Source organism: Silene latifolia, chromosome 1 (assembly GCF_048544455.1).
Source record: "Silene latifolia isolate original U9 population chromosome 1, ASM4854445v1, whole genome shotgun sequence".
NCBI classification, from domain to species: domain Eukaryota; kingdom Viridiplantae; phylum Streptophyta; class Magnoliopsida; order Caryophyllales; family Caryophyllaceae; genus Silene; species Silene latifolia.
This window is the reverse complement of record NC_133526.1, coordinates 19,563,147-19,580,073: the sequence shown is the minus strand read 5'-3', so window position 1 is coordinate 19,580,073 and position 16,927 is coordinate 19,563,147. Positions and strand designations below refer to the sequence as shown.

At 36.6% G+C, this 16,927-nt stretch overlaps 3 protein-coding genes across 3 annotated transcripts; 1 reads left to right on the top strand and 2 right to left on the bottom strand.

Annotated features, from left to right (window-relative positions):
* The first annotated feature begins 3,219 nt into the window (after positions 1 to 3,219).
* Positions 3,220 to 7,235, top strand: LOC141641454 (uncharacterized). Its single transcript, XM_074450114.1, has 2 exons — positions 3,220 to 5,431; positions 5,668 to 7,235. The coding sequence occupies exons 1-2, from the start codon at positions 3,220 to 3,222 to the stop codon at positions 7,233 to 7,235; spliced, it is 3,780 nt and encodes a 1,259-aa protein (XP_074306215.1).
* Positions 7,236 to 8,404: 1,169 nt separating this feature from the next.
* On the bottom strand, positions 8,405 to 10,401 carry LOC141600679 (serine/threonine-protein phosphatase PP1-like). Its single transcript, XM_074420924.1, has 2 exons — positions 9,981 to 10,401; positions 8,405 to 9,357 (listed from the first exon to the last, which is right to left on the bottom strand). The coding sequence occupies exons 1-2, from the start codon at positions 10,150 to 10,152 to the stop codon at positions 8,621 to 8,623; spliced, it is 909 nt and encodes a 302-aa protein (XP_074277025.1). The 5' UTR covers positions 10,153 to 10,401; the 3' UTR covers positions 8,405 to 8,620.
* Positions 10,402 to 10,563: 162 nt separating this feature from the next.
* LOC141600675 (cell division control protein 2 homolog C) lies at positions 10,564 to 14,613 on the bottom strand. The gene is made up of 6 exons (XM_074420919.1): positions 14,093 to 14,613; positions 13,071 to 13,182; positions 12,522 to 12,615; positions 12,058 to 12,127; positions 11,592 to 11,730; positions 10,564 to 10,782 (listed from the first exon to the last, which is right to left on the bottom strand). The coding sequence occupies exons 1-6, from the start codon at positions 14,494 to 14,496 to the stop codon at positions 10,690 to 10,692; spliced, it is 912 nt and encodes a 303-aa protein (XP_074277020.1). The 5' UTR covers positions 14,497 to 14,613; the 3' UTR covers positions 10,564 to 10,689.
* Positions 14,614 to 16,927: the final 2,314 nt, after the last annotated feature.

Sequence of the window (16,927 nt, the reverse complement as noted above, 5' to 3'; positions counted from 1 at the left end):
GTATCCGTCTATACGTATAGACGGATAGTGTCCGTCTATAATGAGAATTTGTGTTCTAATATAATTAGTAGTCTAAACAACAATCAATCAAAAATATATGTGATTCTTTTATATAAAATTCAAAGGACACCTAGTAGTATCATACGTGACAATAACATTATCTAGTAGTTTGTGACATCATCAAAATCGTTGGGTTACCAAATTAGTATTTTAGGGCATCGCTGAAAATGTTAGTTTACGTTACCATGGTCTGGTACTATTATATTTAATAAAAATTCAAACCCTGCTGAAAATGGGGGCAAACAAAATTTGGGGGGTTGCTTTAGATGAGGTTTGATTAATTATTAGTTTTATAGCAAAAACACAGCGAAAGCGTTGTGACATTTGTTATTATCTATATCAGTTGTATAACATTCAGAAATATAGTTGGACTATAGAGTTATCGTTATTATTGTCTCACTCACCTTCGGTTTTTAACCAAAATAGTCTTTGACTATTTACAGTTAAGAATACTTGTCCTTAAACTTTCATGCAAAATATATAATACGACACGTAATTTGGTAAATTTGTGAAAACTTCTTTGTAAACAATGTCCTTTGTGTGGCATTGATACATTTGGTCTTTATTATCGATGAGAACCTTAATTAATCCCTCGGATAACATTGATCTTGACGCTTTTACGTAAAGCTGGCCATTACTAAAAAGTAGTTTTGGCAGATAAATTTAGACATTATTAAGTGACTGTCTCCGCTTAAGAATGAAAGGAACATTTAACTTCTACTATGATTTTTCCAAAGCGATTGATACTATGATTTAAATATTAAGAAAATCTACTTTTATTAGGATAAATTTAGTAAATTTATTTCGAAATTTACTCTTGTTAGGATTTCTAAAAAAGTTGGACTCTTTAATATTGCTCGAAAAGTTTCTGCTTTATATATATGTATTGATGATTGATTTAAAACAAAAATTCTTTAACCTATTTCAAAAAAATTATAAGGGCTTTTCTATGATATACCCCTATGTTTTTTCCAATTCTACCATATACCCTTAGTTTTTAAGAAACATATAATATACCCCTAAACTCCTATATTGTTTTCTTAAATACCGAAAGTATCCAAATTTGGGTTTTTTTAAGGGGTATATATAGTCACATAGAAATGTATATTGATGAGTAAATGATGATTATGTTGATGATTTAACGTAGTTCAGATGAGTAATCAACTAAAACCGACCAAATATAATATTTAATATTGCAAAGTTTGGGCATTTAGGGTATTTCTAAACATTTTATTGAATTTAGAGGTATTTTATGTGTTCCTAAAAATTTGAAAATATATCGTAAAATTCAATTAAACACGGGGTACATCATAGAAAAACCCAGCTTATAAATTGACTAAAAACCTAAACAGTTTGTGACCTCTTACAAAAAGGGAGAGGGGACAAGGTGGGGCACCCCCCATATGCTTCTCCACTCACCTTTCATGGATCATTTGTGAGAGAAAATGGTATCCGTCATAAATTCGTGATGGATATCGCCGTCACAAATGAGAATTTGTGAAACCTAAAATATATGCCAATTCTCTCGAGAGCACGTTATATCTACGAGTGGGTGAGCCACATTCTTGTCTTGTAGTGTAGTTTGTAGTATGCATTTTCAAGCTTATATTTTTTTTTGGCTTCACTTGTTGATGCATTAGTTATCCAATAATCATAGAATGATAATTTGTACGTACCAATCTCCCATAGATTGATTAAACCGTTGTACGATTCCCAAATTCGCCCATTTCATCTCTACAATTCGCTTTAGTGACGGGTCTTAAAGCAAACGATAAAGAGAATTGAGATTTAAATTGTTGACTTAGTATTAGAACATTATTTTTTTGATGATTTTTCTAATGCTCAATTATCGACTGCTGCACCTATTCAACAGTTTGTTGCACTGGCTCCTGATGATGATCTACATGGAGATTTGCCTCCAACTGGTATCATTCCTGCTCAGTTGGGTGATGAAGCTGCGGTGCTGCCTGTTAATGATCCTGTAACTAATGTTATTCATGCTTTGCATGATAATGCTATTCCTCCTGCTCAAGAAAATAATGCTCAGTTTACTTCTACTAATGGTCAGATCAATTTTTTCCAAGAGGAGATCAATCCCAATCCGCATATTGATGGGCAACAAGAGAATTTTCATCCTCCCCATAATCCTGTTAATGCACCAAATAATGCATCTCCTCCCACTTGGGCTCAAGGTGATCCATATTTAACCTATCGTGGTCAGGGTGAGATGGAATTCAACTTCAACGAAAACGCTTTCATTCTCAATTCCATTAGGGTTCGTGTGGAGAATCAAGATCTCCTTGTTTTTAGGGAAAATGATGATCGAGGATACAATCAGTTTATTGATGCCCCTGAGGATGTTCTTGTCTTCTTTCATGATCCTGTTCTGCCTTCTGATTTTGATAATTTTATGGATGCTAACCCAGTTCACAACACTGATGCTTCAAATTCCACAGATTCTGCTTTTTCTACACCTGAATGGCCCCTTTTGAGTTCTTCTACCCATTCTCTAGATACGAGTGGATCATCTTCTCATTCTGATTCTCTCTTTCATGATGCTTTTCAGGAGCTCCAAGAGGTTATTGCTCCGTCGGATAATAGTGTTCCTGTTTTGCAGCAAGTCCCTCCTCGTGTTAACAATGATATTATTGTCTCCAACTCTTCTATCTTTTCCACTCATCAGCACGTGGTTGGAGCTACTGATTTACATTTGTCCATTAATGATGGAAATGTTCATGGAAAAGGCAAAGATTTGCGTATGGTTGCTCAGAGCTTGGGTCGTTCTCTTGAAGCTCCATCTGATTCCTCTAAACGAAGGGCTTTTTCAGATCCAGGGGCTTATTGTAGAACCGGCATGGAATTATACGACTATGATGAAGATTATGTCAAAGCAACATGCAGTCCAAAGAAGCATAAGGGGAATACTCTTTTTTATCATGGAGAATGTTCCAAGCCATTAGGATCAGCCTTTCAGATGTCTGTTGCTGATAAAGACATGGTTATCTCTAGTACTGATTCTGATGAAAGTGGACATGGCACGCCATCTGGTTTTGCAGGGGTTGAACCCAATCAACCCTCTTTGACACCATGAGGTGTATTTCATGGAATTGTAGGGGACTCAACGATTCGCTCGCCCCTACAATTTCAAAGATTAGAGCGATGAATTATAAAAATAATATGTATGATATAGTCTTTTTATCAGAAACTAAATGTAGCACGAAGCATGTAGCATCTATTTTTCAGTTTTATGGGTTCAGTCATCATGTAGGGGTGGATGCAATCGGTTCCAAAGGAGGTCTTTGGCTTGGATGGAAGTCCTCTTGGAATATTGATTGTATTACTAAGAACCCTAATTTTATTATTATCAAGGTTAATGAATGTGGAGGGCGTTTCTGGTATATCTTTTTTATTTATGGTGCCCCAAAGCGAGAACAACGACAACCAATATGGCTTCATATTGAACAATGGATTGCTCGTATGGATTCTCATTTTGTTCTACTTGGTGATTTCAATCAAGTTGAATTTAAAGAAGACAAATTAGGAGGTAATAAGGGTTCCATTTATGGAGCTGAAGTCTTTTCGGAATGGAAAGTTCGTAACTCCCTTTATGATATTGCTTTCAAAGGACCGAAGTTTACGTGGTGCAATAATCGAAAGGGTACTAAACGAATTTATGAACGTATTGATAAAGGATTGGCATCTCCTCTATGGTATTCATTGTTTCCTTATTCCGGCATTAAACATTTTCCTATCCAATGCTCTGATCATGCACCAATCATATTTGATACTGCTTTTTTTGAGCCTCATAAGCGGAAGACCTTTCGAATGGAAGCCTGGGCTTTTGAATATGAGGATTCTCTTCGTCTTCTGAAACACGAGTGGTTTTCTTTTGATAGAGGATCTCCGGTGACGAAACTTTCACGAAAATTACAAAGAACTCGACATGCTTTCAAAAATTGGACTCTCACCAAGAGAAAATCATGGAATGAGAAATGGTCTGAGTTTGATGACAAATTAGAAGTTGAATTGGAAAGAATTTTTAGTGGACATACCGAAGAAGGTTTTCAGAAATGTCATGCAGACTATATTGAATTTAACAAAGCAGCTACTCTTTATTGGCGACAACGTGCAAAACTTCATTGGATTAAGGATGGGGATGCAGGCATTCGTTTCTTCTTTAACTCTGTTAAATCTAGACATGATCGGAATTTAATTGTGGGTTTAAAAAAGGATGATAATTCTTGGACCTTTGATAAGCAAGAATTAGCAGGTATCTTTGATGATCATTTCAAACAAATTTATGGAGTTAATTCTTATCATGCTCCTTTTCCGCAATATCAATTGGCTCACAGCCATCTGTTTGATAATATTAAGTTTTTGTTAACCAATGATCAGCAAGACTTTTTCTCATCTATTTTCACTCGTAAGGAAGTGAGAACTGCTGTTTTTCAACTTGGGCCAACTAAATCACCTGGACCGGATGGAATTCCTGCTCTCTTTTATCAGAAATTCTGGTTTCACATTAAAACAGAGGTTGAGGATGCTGTTCTTTTTATGCTTAACACGGGGAATATTTCGACCAGTTTTAATCGTACTGCCATTGCCCTCATCCCTAAGGTTGCTAGTCCGGAGACAGTTGATAATTTTCGACCAAGCAGTCTTTGTAACGTTATTATGAAAATCGTTACAAAGTGCATTTGTAATAGATTAAAAAAGGTAATGTCTCATCTCGTGGGGGATTATCAAAATGGGTTTGTTCCTGGTCGATATATTGCTGATAATATATTATTATCTCATGAACTTTTGCATCATATTTCTCATAAGCGTGTTGGAAAAAGGGGTCTTCTTGCTGTTAAAGTAGATATGAGTAAGGCTTATGATCGATTGGATTGGAATTTTATTAAATGTACTCTTCTTTCCATGAAGTTTCCGTCTAAATTTGTTGACCTGGTTATGAATTGTGTCACTACGGTCTCTTATGAGGTTTTGATCAACGGCTCGTCGGGAAAGAGTTTTAGACCAAAGGCTGGTATACGTCAGGGGGATCCTCTTTCTTCGTATCTCTTTGCCTTATGTACTGAAGTGTTATCTCAATTGCTTTGTGCCGCACAAGATAAGAATCAAATTAAGGGTATTCGGGTTTCGCGTGAAGCTCCTCCTATTTCACACTTACTTTTTGCTGACGATTCTATTTTCTTCATGGATGCTCGTGCCTCGGAATGTGAAGCCTTAATGACACTTTTATCTCAATATGGGGATGCGTCTGGGCAACGTATAAATGAGGCTAAGACTACTATAACTACGAGTCCTAATTGCACCCTTAGAAGTTACAGAGATTGCTTAAAAATTTTAAAAGCACCAGGACACAAAGGTATGGGCAAGTATTTGGGATTACCTACTGATTTTGGGTCTTCCAAGAAGGAGGTTTTTGCTATGGTCATTGATAAAGTTAGGAAACGAATTCAAAGCTGGAATAATAATTACTTATCATCGGCTGGACGACTGACTCTTATTAATTCAGTTCTCTCTTCACTTTCTCTTTTTTCTCTATCGGTATTTAAAATGCCGGTAAGTGTGAGTTCGACGATTAATTCTCTTCTCTCACAGTTTTGGTGGGGAGGTTCTATTATGCGGAAAATCTTCACTGGTGTAGTAATCTTGTTATTAATGCTTCGAAATCTGATGGCGGCCTTGGCATTCGCAACATTGGTTGTCTTAATCAAAGCCTTTTAGCCAAAATTGGCTGGAAAATCTTGACGGCTCCTACCAGCCTTATTAGTAAAGTCCTTGGCCCGAAGTTTAAAATTTCTCCTGATACTATTTTCAGTTCAAATTTCGTCACAGCTGGAAATCGATCGTGGGGAGAACGTGGTATTTGCTGGGGTATACAATTACTACGGAGATCATTGGCTTGGCAAGTCGGTTTCCCTTCCCTTCTTGATGTTTGGAAGGATAAATGGATTTATGGATTGTCTTTGGGTCAATTACTCGGTCTTTCTGATCCGGAAATTGCTGCAAAGCCACCTCTTACTGTGTGTCAGTTGCAAACTGCCGAGGGTATTTGGGATGTTGATGCGGTTTCTTCTATTTGCGGCAATATTCTGGCCCCTTACATTCTTGCTCTTCCTCTTGCAGCTGAGGATTTTGATGATAATCTTTATTGGTCCCTAAGTAAGACTGGCCAGTATTCGGTCAAAAGTGGATATGCGATGGCTTTCTCAGTTTTATGGTCTAATAAGGCTACTGATGCTGATTTCAAGCGAATGGATACTTCGGTTAAAACATTTTGTAAGAAACGATTGTGGAATCTCCCTATTCAGGGCAAATGGAAAACTTTCCTTTGGAAACTTTTGTCCAACTCCCTTCCTATTGGTATTGAAGCCAGTAAAAGAAGTCTTCCTTGGAATTATTATTGCAAACTTTGTGCCTCTTTTGATACTCAACTTGAATCTTTAGATCATCTTTTTCGTGACTGTTTGATCTCATCGCATATCTGGGCGGGTTCACCGTTGGGCATTCGAAGTTCTAATGGCAAGAATATTTATATTCAATCATGGGTGATTAATTGGATTAGTTTTCTTTACAAGGATGATTCATTTGATTCCTGCATTCTCTTCATAAGTACTTTATGGAGAATATGGTGCTTACGAAATGATACTGTTTTTCGCTCTGATTCGGTGATGGGGTTATCTTCACATATCAAGATCCTAACGACTGATGCTATCAATCAATCTTATGTAGCTCAGCTTCGTCTTCCTTCCTCATCTGTTTCTATCGCTGGGGATTTTTCTGTAATGGAGTCTATTAAGAATCATTTGCCTGTCTTTATCATTAATGATTGTCTTTGCTCCAATAACATCAGGCTTTTGTGTGATGCTTCTTGGCACACGGACTTCACAGCCTCTGCGGGTTGGATTTTTAAGGATTTAAATGGTGTTATCCTTCATACAGGGCAATCTCGGTTCTGGGCAAGTTCTACTCTTCAAGCTGAAGGTACGGCTCTCTTACATGCGCTCAGGGATGCAGCTCGTCGGGGTTTCTGGCATATCAGCGCTCATTCTGACTGCTTACCGCTTGTTCTTATTCTTGCTGCCTGTACGGAGGTGCAACAGGATCTCAAGGCTCTTTGTCACTCTATCTTTCGTGTTCTTGTTTCTTTCATTGTTGTTCTTTAAGTCACTGTCCAAGAGTCCTAAATCGGACTGCTCATCGTCTAGCGTTTCTTGCTAGGTGATGATCTTAGTCCTTCTGTCAAAAAAAAAAAAAAAAAAAAAATTATCGAGCTAAGGGGGGCAGTTGATAATTTTACACGGAAATATGAAAAAGGGCAAATGCCGGATCCCCTCCCAATAAAATTAAGGTACTCCATCCTCTATTTGCTGGTTCTCCATTGTAGCCTAACATTAAACTTGAAGAGCAATTGAAGCTGAACTTAAATCCGATCCGAATCCATTAAGAAAACTTGATATTCTCTTAGGCAAAAGATAAATGCCGTAAACAATCAAGAAGAAAATAATATATATGTGAAGCATGAGAAAACACTCATAAAATTTGAATTATTACACTCTCATTCTTTGAATTCACACTAATCTACAATTTTTTTTTTATCTCTCTCACACACAACCACATTAAAAAATCGTGCAAATTCGAAAAATTAAAAACAATATTATCCAGTGTCTCAATGACTCCCGCAAATTGTGGAGTACAATCCGAAAGAAACAAATGAGGAAGTAAGAGCAACTCCAATGGTTGAATTGAGGGACTTGTTTGCAATTGTTCTAAATTATCAAGCTACATGCTCACCATTGAAGTACGAAAATATGTTACCGCTTTCAAGCAGGTGTAGCTTTGTCAAGCTACGTAGCTTGACCATTAAAAAGAATAAAAAATTAATTAAAAATATTTAAAAAAATTATATTGCAATATTTATTTGTAATGTGGGACCTTGTAAGCTACATTTGTTGTAGTTTACCATTGGAGGGTCTTGTAGCTTCAAAGCTTTGTTGCTTAAAAAAATGATGGAAAAAGGCAAGCTACAAAGTCTTGTGGCTTGCCATTGGAGTTGCTCTAACAATGCACCCAAATGACTCTAACCTATAACAACAAGACTCGATTGGCTCGTTTATCTGTGGGCCATGTTTTACCCACAGCCTGTAAATGCGGCACCAGCAGTTAATTACGAACCAAAATTAGTAAACGAAATTGGCATGCAAATTTAACATAACTTACCAAGGAAATGAACATGATCTTTGAATACAAGCTCTATGTACAAATCATTCCTTATATCTTAAAATTACTTCCATAATCCAAAATTTTCACCAAGCTTCATAAACAAGAGAACTTATATACACAAAACACAATAACATAAACGTATGACTAAATTATACATCAAAGACATTGTAGTATTATATCATTCGATGTGCAAAAGAGCAGAATATATCAACTAATTTAGCTGGTAAAATCATAAGAGGTAGTACTCATAACCTATGTTCGAACCCGTCAGCATTAAAATCGCCCTTACGACTCACTTTACACACACAAAAAAAAAAAAAAAACTATATCAGTCAGTGTGATGTACCCTTCCACTCCATGGCTTAATAATCTGAAAAGAACAAAGCAAAGTTTCATCAACATTCATCAATGCCCCTGCATTATCAAATTCCCCACAGTAATTAGGTGCCGAAAATAGCGTCACTAATCTCCTATCCGCGAAAAACTCGTACCCATCCTCGACCACCTGATGAGCCCTACATATAAGGTCCAAATCATGTCTCTTTAAAAACTCCATGACTCGATCTGACCCAAATGTAAATGAGACCCCGCGATCACTCTCACCCCATCCTCGGATTTCTTTATCTGGATCGGCCCATAAAAGGTCACATAACAGGCCTTGGTCCGGTACACAAGTGGGCCTTTCGAGCTCCTTAATTTGGGCCAAATCACTTAGTTCGGGTGATAACCCGCCGTGCATACATATTATTTTCTCGTCGATTAATGCAGCAACTGGTAGACAGTTGAAGCAGTCAGTGAACATTTTCCAAAGGCGGACACTAAAACGACGCTTGCATTCATCGTAGAACCCGTAAATCCGGTTGATGGAGGCGCATTCATGGTTGCCTCGGAGCAGGAAAATTTGGGTCGGGTACTTCAGTTTGTAGGCTAGGAGAAGGGAGATTGACTCGATGCTTTGACGGCCACGGTCAACGTAGTCGCCTAAGAAGAGGTAGTTGGTTGATGGAGGGAAACCGCCTGTCTCGAATAGGCGTAGTAGGTCTTGATATTGACCATGTATGTCTCCTGCACATACACATTAAATAGTGTTTCAAGTTCAGAACCATTTTAATATGACAATCACAAATTTTCCTGTAAGGCGGTTTTATATTAATAACATACGGATTAATACTTCAGAGAAGATTGCTGTCAAAAAAAAAAAAAAAAAAAAAAAAAAAAAAAACTTCAGAGAAGTAAATTTGCCTTCATTGAATTTAAAATCGGTTTTACATTAGACTTAAAGATTATTATGAGTTCAAGTCATCTCTGATGTAGGGCATCAAGTAGTTCAAAGAGTCGAATTTAAACCTTCCTTGCCGGCATCTCCTCTTTTTTTTTTCCCCCGGAAATTATTAAGCATCTCGTGTGCGATGAGGTTACAGACAGACTCACCTTCGAGTTGAACACGGACAAACTCGCCTTGTAACCCTAATATCCCATATTAAAAAACATAGCAAATCCCTTTGATAAGGCATATGAATTTCATAGCTGATCTATTGATGCAGATTTTTAACAAGGAAAAACCGGTTATGAATTAAAACCCCCTACATTATCCTAACAAGATTCAAAATATGAAAACGATTAATCTGACCATTCTTAACAATTCGAGGGATAAAAAGTAGAATGAAAGATAGAGAAAACAAAAATACCACAAATGGTGATAGGAGCCTGCAATTCTAGGAGCATTGGCTGACGGAGAACGACATCTTTCGCAGCGACACAAAGTTGACGTATTTCAGATTCATATAATTGTATCTTTTTGTTTCCTCTCCCTTTTTTTCCCTCTAAAAGCCTCTCGATTAATTCATCCACCCCCTCCATTATCTTCTCATTAATCGCTTAATTTTTAATAATTAGTCTATCGCTAATTTCAATTATATCTTGCGCCGGACTAGAGCTTTTTCCTTCAATTGCCCCGTCAATTCTCTATGAATTCATTTGGAATTTTACGACATTCAGCTAAAATCCAGAATATTAGCAATGAAAAAAAATTATTTTTTTTCTCGAAAAATGAGCTAGAATGTTTTTGCCAAAAAATAAATAAAAGGGAATTAGATAAAGAAATGACACGTAAAATGCAACATTTTTTGTATTTTTTGACCTGATTTCGGCCTCTGTAAAAATAGGACACAAAAGATACACAGCGCTATAAAAGACATTTTTTCAAGGAAGATAAAAAGTTCGATTATGCGGTACCAAATAGGTTCCCCCATAAAGATCATGGAAGTATTACAAAGTAAGATCAAGCATTTTGTTTACTATATCACCAAGAAGATGACCTATATCACAATGATCCATACATTATAAAAGGAAGGCGACATTGGAGTCGCGAATTGTTTACGTGATCTACAGCCATCCTTAGAATTGGGACTTGTCGAGGCTATCGAAGAACGGATGGTCCAGTGCTGCCTTAGCCGAGATCCTCTCAGCTGGGTCATATTTGAGCATTTTCTGCAGTTTGAAGGAAATAAATTGAGAGGTTAATTGAAAAGTTTCAGACGCTTGGTCAGAATCAATTTCAGCAGACTAAATCTAAATTGAGTCCGAACTAAAAACAAGACATAATTCATACAGTACAATTTTCACGATGGAAGTTATAAACCGAGTGTCACAAATGGTAAACAAAATATTGAGCTTCTCAATAGTCTAAGAAGCAAGAAGAGACTACTCACAGTATCAGCAAAATGTTCTATAAAACCTATATATATAAACAGGTAAGCACACTTTCTAGTCTTTACTGCAAAGCTGAATTCACACATCCATATTTTAAGCAAGAACAAGACATAGGCCGTACCACGGACATCATCCAAAGAAAATTTATGGTCGGATAATCAAATAAAACATACAGAGGACTAATCAGTAAGTTAAGTTGATGGAGCTGCACAATAAGAAAGCAAAATGTTTATTGGGTAGCTTTTTCAGTAATGCATGAGATAATTGGAAAGCAACTTAGCTACTCTTGCTTTCCTCGTGATTTCATGTTATGCCAAGGGATTACTTGGAGTGAAAAAAAAGAATGATAGTCATGAGGTTGGTTTTGGGCCAGGATGGAAGGAACTATGGTGAAAGCTCTGACAAATCAACTGAAGGCCTTCAATTCCTTTTCCCACTTACTGTGTTCACCGAAAATAACCAATCTCCATTTTAAGCACCAGGTCTACTTACAATGGTATGACTGTATGACTGTATGACTGTATGAGCATGCGCGACACTATTAGAAACGCAAAATAGAACAAGTAGCATATGGTTGGTACGCTTACAGATAAGAGATCAACACCATCAGGACCCAATGTTGGAACTGCACGAGCTAGGTTCTGGGCTTCCCAGCGTGGATACACATGCCAATCGCGTAGAGCAGTCACTCCTGGCCATTGCTCCTCTGTTGGTGTTCCCAACAACCTACAATGATTGACAAATAATAGTGTTTATAATCAGAAGTGTACAACATGAAATAATGACAACAATCATGTCATCAGCTGAAGAAAAATACGTCTACGTTTTCAGTGTAAAGGCTGGGCAAGATATGTAATTTATTATCAGCCAGTTTTGAGTGTGTAACAAATAATTATTTCCCTGTTTGTCAGGGAAACTTATGGACTCATACAACAACAAAAATCGTCGCTTGACATGATAAGCGTTTCACAAGTTGTAGAATACTCTTATTTATTCTTCTGTCACTAATCCAATGAGAATGAGCATATTTGCAGAGGAGATCAGAGCTAATACCTAAAGATATGCAATAGTTGTTGAAATTCTGAGTCTCCAGGAAACAAAGCTTGTCTTCTTGCCATTTCAGCTGTTAATAGGGAAAAAAAAAAGGTATATGAGAGACTATACTTGACAAATTACAAGGTTAAAAGATGACCAGACAGAAGAAGGTGAAGAAGTAAATAGATCGGCAAGGGAAGAAACAACCTCCATAACAAAACGTTTTACATCGTCCATAACAAATCATTTAGGTATCGGAAATCAAGTATGGAGGACTTCCTAACACATTCAAAAGACATATGGCAAAATTGCAACAGTTACGGTTTTTACGTTTATCTAATAACACGTAAAAACATGATGCATCAACTACTTTAGGTGAGCTAGAGTCATCAGGGTACTCATTAAACCTATCTAAAAGTCATTATTAAGTCCCCAACCAAAAAGTATGTAAGGTAGAAACTGAAGGAAGATGGAAGAATTACCAAAAATACACCCTACGGACCAAATATCAACCCCAGTAGAGTAATGAGTACAACCTAGCAGAACCTCAGGTGCTCTATACCAGAGTGTCACAATCTGCATTAGTTTACAGATAGATCAGCATAAATAGTTGATAACCGCATAACAACACAATCAACCAAATCTAAAACCAGAAAAACGACAGTGATTTTAGTTACATATCATATCATGCACTAGAGGATTCATCTTTTCATACATCAAAACGTTTCATTTTGCAGTTTACTATAATTCACTAACATTGGCATAAAACCATGATTCTTCAATCTTCATCTGTATTTTTACATATACTAAAACATGGCGTGCAAAGTTGACTATCATAAGCGAGAGGAACAAACAAAACCCATCGAACTACATCATCCTTATACATTCCCAGTAGACATAAAATCCAGTCCTCCAAACATGTGGAGATATACAAACATATATACGTACACTAATGGGTATAAAAGAAGCTCAAGAACATAAAAATGAGTAATGGTCATCACAGCAAAGGGGAAAAAAGCAAGATAGAAGACCTCATGTGTATAGCTCTTGAGGGGGACAGTGAACGACCTTCCAAGACCGAGATCAGCAATCTTTAAAATACCTTTCTCTTTGTCTACCAACAGATTCTGTGGCTTCAGGTCTCTGCACAAAGAGTATGATACTAAACTAATTAAATTAGTCCTTCAATAAGTACACCACACCTCTACTTCAAAGTACTATCACTATTGTTCTGTACACAACATGAATAAGTAATCTACAATAACCTCATATAGTCATATGATACAATGAAAAAAAAATAAGAAAATCAAAACACGGTCGAACAACAGACCCCCATTTTACAAGATGCTAATTTTACATGTAGTGCTGATCTGAACACTTGAAAATAGCATCTCATCAAATCGTTAGCACACATTCTCAAATCAAAACATTATGAAAATTTAGCAATTGATCAATCCACAAATTCGCTCGAGCAAATAAGACAGGCAGCCGATCCTGAAAAGGGCTTAATTTAGCAATTGATCAATTCAAAAAAAAGGTAGAACTAACATCAACCACCAATTGATTCCTCACACAACATACATAACGCAATAGAATTATTCTACCATCATTTCGAGCAAATAAAGACACCAGAAAACCTTTGTCAGACTTACAAGAAACTCATATTTTCATAGAATTTTGTCATATACTTACAGCAAACTCATACTCTCAGAAAATCATCACTGATAATTACACAGATTATCGATCAATTTATGAAGAACACTATATATACAACGGTAACATGAACTCTCAATTAATAAATCACACAAAATCATCATCACTCAAACAAATGATGTACATCAAGATCAATAGATTTATGTAGAACACTGTCTATACAGCGGTAACATCAACTCTCAATTGTTTGCCGTTCAAGCAAATAAGCTACGAAAACAGTATCACACAAAATCATCATCAATCAAGCACTACCTATGACGATTGCCATAGTATCACACAAAATCATCATCTTTGGGGAAAAAAAAATAATAGCAATAACAAATGAGATCAGAAGCACTACCTATGAAGCACGCCATGGCTATGACAATGCGAAACACCTTTCAACAACTGAAACAAAAAACTCTGAATTTGCGAAGGCGGAAGCGAGCGTGGATTAGGTCCTTTCCGATGAGAATCAATGAATTTCTTGAGATCAGTATCGAGATACTCAAAAACAAGGTAAAGAACAGGTTTACCATTCTTATCGACATGTTCAACACAGAGAAGGCGAACAACATAAAGCGATTGCGATAACATTTGGAGAAGAGAAACTTCGCGAAGCGCGGTAGGCGGAACACCTTCTTCATCCATTTCTAGCCTTGTTTTCTTCAGTGCGACTAATTGACCAGTACCTTTTTCCTTTGCTTTGTATACTTTGCCGTAGGTTCCTTCACCGACTTTCTCGAGCTTCTCGTATTTCTCCATTGTTGTTGCTTGAGGTTTGAGGTTTGGAGATGAACCCTAGATTTTGGGGATTTGAGTTTTGAAAATTGAAATGTGGGCGCAATAAGAGTGAGTAGTGTGAGTAATGACCGTTGTGTTGGGGTTTGTTTTAAAGGAGGAAAAGGGCGGATTGTCGACAGGTTGGCGTTTTGCTTTAAGAAAAGGAAAGAAATTAGTATACCACAATGACTCCGTAAATTATCAATCTGACTAAATGAATAGTATCTCTCCCACAAAATGAGAATGAATAGTATAAGACTTTGTTTTAGCCTTTGGTAAAAATCGAGTGAAAAAGGTCGACTGAAAATTTGAAAAGGTCGACGAAACGATAAGGATTTGAAATTAAAAAGGTCACTGAAAAGCTAACGGAAAATTGAAACGATAAGAATGATTAATTGTAAAGTGTTTGGTAAAACTAATCGAAAAGGAATCGATTTTTTGCAAAATGACATAAAAGGACATTAATAATTATAATAAATTAATTTAAATAAAGGGTAAATATGTAAAGTAGAACATTTCAGCTACCTGAAACTTTAAAAAGCTACCTGGAGTAGCTTTTTATTTCAGGTACCTGAAATGACTTTACCAAACAACACTAGGTAAAACAACTACCTGAAATATTAGTCAAATCAGGTTGCTTGGTCAAATCAGGTACCTGAAATGCCTTGCCAAACATAGCCTTAGTAAAATTGGTGAAAAAGTCGACAAACCCGGAAAGGTACGAAGCGAAACTCGATAAGTGATTTGAAATTAAAAAGGTACGAAAAGCTAGTTTGAAAATTGAAACCGATAAGGAATCGATTAATTGTAAAGTGTTTGGTAAAACTAACTGAAAAGGTATCTGATTTTTTGCAAAATGACATAAAAAGACATTAATAATTATAATAAATTAATTTAAATAAAGGGTAAATATGTAAAGTATAACATTTCAGTTACCTGAAACTTTAAAAAGGTACCTGGAGTAGCTTTTCATTTCAGGTACCTGAAAAGTCATTTCAGGTACCTGAAATGACTTTACCAAACAGAACTAGGTAAAACAACAACCTGAAATATTAGTCAAATTAGGTTGCTTGGTCAAATTAGGTACCTGAAATGTCTTGCCAAACATAGCCTAAGTGACAGGAAATGGATACCCCACTTGCCCTCTCACTTGCATTTTGTGAGAGGAACTATATCCGTCTACAACTTTAGACAGATGGTGTCCGTTTAAAGTGAGAATTTGTGGTAAATTATACTCCGTGCTATAATGTTCTCGAGTAGACTAGACAGAAGCAACCTGATTTGATTAATTTGACTCAAAAAAGTTGATTATGATTCGAAATTGACTTGATTTCTAGAACCCAAAATGCAAATTGATTGGACCTGTCTCCACCTTGACCCGAGTTTTTCTTCTGTAATAAGTAAGTCGGTAACTAATCCGACCTAAAATCACCCAACTCGATAATGACCAATTATAAATAACTCGAATTGACGCAACGTGACTGGATTTGAAATCTAATGACTCAATTGATCTAAAACAACATAGTCAAAACAACATAAATCATCCGATCCGACTGGCTCGTTTGCCAAGTCTACTCCCAAGACAAGCCGATTTTGTATGCACTCGAGCTTGCCTAAGTAGTTTTTGAGTGACCTTAATCAGATCAATTTCGTGTAGACTCTAGCTTGACTTAGTTGATTTCGAGTGTCAAATCATTGTAATTGCCAAAAAAAGGGTCATGCTCTTTCATGTACAAGATTTACTCTATCACGGACCTGTTTTACACAATTACCCCTCTCATTTTTTCATCACTTTCACTAAACTAGTGAGAGAGAGTATCACTCTTTCTCCTTTCCCTCGCAAATGAAAACTCATAAACCCCTTCATCACCACCCACGGCCACCACCCTCTACCACCCACCACCTCATTCATCCCTACCACCACCCCTTGTCACAAACCCTAATTACAAAAATCAACAGCAATTGAATAAATAACTATTAAATCAATTTAATTCAAACAAAATAATGTAGTTTATTAATAAATTAAAGTAATTTTTTATTCAATATGAAAATTGATTAGACTTATAATCGAAAATTTAGGGAGAAATTGATCATTCAATTGTTTAACTGTTAGCACCGAACAAAGAAAATAAGGGACTCGGTAAAAATGCGAAAATGTCGAAGCCTTTGTGACTAGAGATGGCAATGGATCGGATATGGACCGGATCCTACAGGATCCAGATCCAGATCCATTTCACTGATGGTGTACCGAGATCCTATCCAGATCCTAAGGATCTAAAATATCAAGATCCATATCCAAATCCTGTGGATCCGGGTAGGATCTGGGTCCGAAACGGATCTCAACAAGTTTCAGAAATACAGTAGCCCATTACCTTAGTAACATCCAAGTTCAATGTTACAATAGCTAATTAGT